This window comes from Phaethon lepturus, unplaced genomic scaffold, assembly GCF_000687285.1.
Source record: "Phaethon lepturus isolate BGI_N335 unplaced genomic scaffold, ASM68728v1 scaffold48096, whole genome shotgun sequence".
Classification (NCBI taxonomy): Eukaryota; Metazoa; Chordata; class Aves; order Phaethontiformes; family Phaethontidae; genus Phaethon; species Phaethon lepturus.
This window is the reverse complement of record NW_010545081.1, coordinates 1-4,519: the sequence shown is the minus strand read 5'-3', so window position 1 is coordinate 4,519 and position 4,519 is coordinate 1. Positions and strand designations below refer to the sequence as shown.

Below are 4,519 nucleotides of genomic sequence, written 5' to 3'. Positions count from 1 at the left end.
TTACCTGTTCAGGAGGATGCTGGGACCCACTGGCAGAAACAAATGCTCTGCAGTTTGTATTCTGACTCGCTGTATCTAACCTCTGGCTAAATTACTGAGAGGATTTTCCCTCGTAAGATTTGTCTTCTTATGCATTTTGCACAAGGATTAAATCCCCACCATTTCACATTGCATTCCACAACCTTTACAAGCGTTCGGTGCCTCCTCCGAGGCACCCAGCACATCGTGTGCTGCTTTTGAGACTGGTCCCGGCCATCGCTGCGGACGCCTGGCCATGGCGTGGCGGGTAAAGGGAAAAGCACAAGCAGGCAGGGCAGGAACTGGGGCAAAACAGAGTGACAGGCTGCTGAGGGCAGCAAAACAGCCCCTGTGAAGAGTGAGGAGATCCTTGCTGCATGTTGTATACATAAAAATATTGCTGCCGGCCAAGGCCAGGAGTCATAGGAAGAGCTGGAGCTGAGGGGAGACGGAGGGAGCAGCCAGTCCTCAGCTGGGCCAGCAGCACCGAGGACTGCCAGGCATGGCTGGGCTCATCAGACAGCACATGGGTGGAGGCCCACAAGCCATTGAAAACTCCTGCAGCTAGATTTTGCCAACACGTCTGACTAATCTGGAGCGTGTTCCCAGCTCTGGTTTGCCAGAGCGCTGCTTTGCGTGTAGGTACTAACCACATTTGGGAACACCTCTACTATTCCCTAAGAGCATGGCCAAAAAAAACCTAGAGAAGAAAGACGGGGTAACGGAAAGAATGTCCTTTTGCCGTACTTCCCCACTGCAAGTACAAACATTGCTCACATCACGCCAGTTCTCCTACTCTTCATGCTTCCCAACCAAGCATGGAGATCAGCCCTTTCTCACCTCCACGGTCAATCCTTTCTCATCTCCTTCCTGCCTTGTAGCCTCTGCCCTTCAATCCCCCACCGCAGCGCTGAGGGGGAGAAAGTGAAATTTCAGCACTCACCCAGTACAAGTAATTGCAAACTGTTCAGGGCAACCCTTTCCTCTCCACATAAAGCTTTTACCCACCAAGAGCCCCAGTTATGCTGCTTTCAAATCTCCTTGGAAAAGTTCAAAATGCTTAAATGGCAAACTAATGTTCAGCGTAAAGATCCAAAGAGGAGATACTACGCTCTCCGAGGGACACTGTGCATTTCCCTTCCAACTCTGGCCTCAGCTGAAATATTACAATAATGACAGATGAGCTCCTCCAATAAGAGGCTTTCCTTTCCTTGACTTCAGTGCACAATTTTCCAGAGTTTTATGCAACATGTTAATCTTGTGTCTTTCAACTCTATATTCTCCTGCTATGTTGCTTATTAAAATGGCATTAATAGAAACAGAAAATCTGTTAAGCAGGGTAAGTGCTGTGTTACATGTGAGAGCAAAACAAGCAGCCCCTGGCACTGAGCACCAAAAGGATTCCATTAAACAGAAGGAATACAGTCTTCCAACTGGCAGAGTAACATTTCGCTTTGTTGACAGTATATAGTATAATGATTATCTACAGCTGGGATGGGGAAGTATAAATCACATTAAATTTTTAAAATATACTTAGCTATGCAGACCACAGGAATACACAACAATCATACATCGATTATGGCTATGGGATTTTATTTTTTCCTAAGCAATGGTTATTTATAGGGACTAAGTGCAACTCCCACATCTTCATTAGCAACTGCTTCAGATCATCCAGACTACAGAAAGTGCTGAGAAATTTGAATAAACACACTTGGCTGACAGTTTTTTCATAGAAAAATATATCTTTAATTTAAATAAATCTTTAACATTCACTCTTTTGCAATATACCAATCTACTTTTTGCTTTGATTAAAAAGTAATTTTTAGTTTCACCAAATTAACATTATTAAGAGATACTGTCTAAGAATACTGAATAATATGAATATCTGAATAAGGAAGAAAACTGCCTGATAAAGTTATTAGCTACAGATTAATTCCTTTATGTGAGTGACAGAGAATTACAGGATATTGATAATGACTAGGCAAGTAGTCTATAGGAACCTTGCACATTTATCTTTCACCAATCACAGTCTTATCTTTTATATATTAAAAAGAAACTGAAAAACTGATAGTGTGGACAGCTTGCTGACATGAAAATTTCTCGGTGTTTTCTTCACCTTCTTTTTTCTTTACCCATTAATATAACCCAACATGTATTAGTCAGCAAACTCGGCCACACAGGACTTTGTCTTCACACAGAACTTAGGACATGGGATTCCAAACCTAAAAGATCCATTCACAGAAGAAATAACGCTCATCATTAGGTACATTTAAAATCAGATTTGACAGAACAGTAATAAAAAATATATGGACATACATTAGAAAAATACCTCTTTTTTTCCTATTTTTAAATTCTTTTTTCATCACTTAGCTTGTTTTTCATATATCAAAATAATAAATATGTGGGCAAATATTAATCTTTCTTAAAAACATACCAGTAAAAAGAATTCAACATCTTACACAGATACCATGTATGTTTAGAAAGCAATCAGTATATTTTCAGAAAGGAATGGCATAACTTCCCCTTGCCTACATTGTAAAAATCCAGACATTGCTGTTGAAGATCATATATTTTTAAAAAGCAAGGTAAGCACAATGGCAGCGTGTGGTAAGAGTCCTCTTTCTTGCCCATAAGGCAAACAATAGGATTGATTAATATTAAGGTGGGTGGAGGAGGAAAGTTAATAAAGGGACAGTTGCCAAGAAACTGTCACTATGAAAGTTGGCCAGAAAACAAGTTCTACTCTGTGAAAAATTCTGAAGTTTTGGAAATCTAATTTTCCTCCACATTGAGAGGAACCATCCACTCCTAAACTGGAGAGCCCATTGGTTAAGGCATAACCTTAATTGTCAGCCTACTGATACTGGCAGTACTGAGGCTGTCTCTCAGTCTCTCCTGTTGGAATATTAGATTAAATATTCATTGAGCTTGGTAAACTACAGAGAGCACTAAGAGCCTACAGTCAGGGAGAACAAGGACTTTCTATCATTCAAGAAGAGCATCCTGACTATCAAGAGAGTAAGCATGACCCTTCTTATGAACTTGGCTATAGACCAGTTTCTGTATCTTTGGTTTTTTTTGGCCCGTGGAATGAAGGGGGGGGGGGGGGGAGGATATTCCACCTCTTTTTGCAAACTAGCCCATCAGCTTATGAGTTTCTGTCACAGGTGAGGGTTTCTCAACAGCAGGTACCACAAGCTATTGTGAATGTCTTCTGCTGCAAATTTCTCTTTCATTTGATTTGGGGGAACCAAGCCAAATAAAGTTTCTGTTTAAAAGGAATTATTTTTGTGAAAAGTTTTGATAAGTCAACATTTTCCATTAAAAAAACCAAAACCAACATTTCCTCAGAAAATTCCTAACCAGCTCTAGTCATCAATTTACAGAGAGGTCACATGTCCATAAAATGGAAATTAAAATTGTACATGGAAACGGAGTGCAGAGAAGTGTAGTAGTGTAGTGCTTGTACCTTTGTGCCACCTGCTAAGAATGCCCATAAAAAAAAAATTCATCACTGAGCAGACTGAGCACAGAAGCTGGTGAGATGTTCAGCACCCTACAGAACCATGCTCTTACTGTAGGGGAAAAATGAAAAATATGTTTTACTGCACGTGAATCTGCCCATCTTTTTTTTTTGACTTGTCCACTCAGATCACAAAATATTCCACTTTGAAATCTTATTTCAATTTTTTTTTACTAGAAAATGTAGTTATATGTCTTAGAAGCCATAAACATCACTTGCCATACAGGTCGCCTGATGCCCTCAGACCTTGCCCCAGGACCTAGATGCTGCGTGTGCCTGCCCTCGCTCTGCCCGCTCCTGGCAGATCCTTTCCCCGAGTTGTACCTGTCTTTTGTTTCTGTCTGTGCAAAGGTCTGACCCCAACAATGTTGGTGGAAGGAAGGAAGGAAGGAAGGAAGGAAGGAAGGAAGGAAGGAAGGAAAGGTTTGTAGAAACCTTTGCAAACTTTTTTTTCCTTAAACGTCTCCCCAGAGGGCCAATAGGAACAGAGTTAGCTCTTCAGCTATCCGGTACAAGGGGGACACTTCAGGAAAGAAATTCAGCTAAAGAGCTTCCAGCACTTGATTACTTATTGTTTGTTCCTCCCCCCCTCCGCCTCCCGGATTTCATCGGGAACATCTAATGAAATTACAAGTATTTCAGTCTGGAAATAGCATATTCATGCTGCTGAACTTCAGCAAGGACATTCCCTTTCAGCAACGCACTACTACCCTGTGTTTTGGGTATTCCTTGTCAACTTCTGTTATTTAACATTTATTCTACCACTTGGTAATTAAGGATGCACGTTCGTGCCCTGGCAACGGCCGGGTGCACCTATGGGCAAGGATGAGATTTCCTTCTCCGGCTCGCAGTGCCCCAGGGCTCCCCGTCCTGCGCCAGCCCCAGTGCCCCTTCGCCCGGGGAGGAGGCGGCGGGAGGCAGCGACCTCTCCGCAACCACCAAAACGTGCCCTGTCCCCCCGCAAAGCGCTGGCCGCGG

General features: G+C 42.4%; 1 protein-coding gene across 1 annotated transcript in view; it reads right to left on the bottom strand.

Moving 5' to 3' along the window:
* LOC104622158 (hepatocyte growth factor-like) overlaps positions 1-276 on the bottom strand; it is a 35,353-nt gene extending 35,077 nt beyond the window's left edge. Inside the window, exon 1 of the mRNA XM_010288848.1 lies at positions 160-276. Coding sequence (XP_010287150.1) covers positions 160-276 — 117 coding nt within the window. The remainder of the gene's footprint in view (positions 1-159) is intronic.
* Between the last annotated feature and the right edge of the window lie 4,243 nt (positions 277-4,519).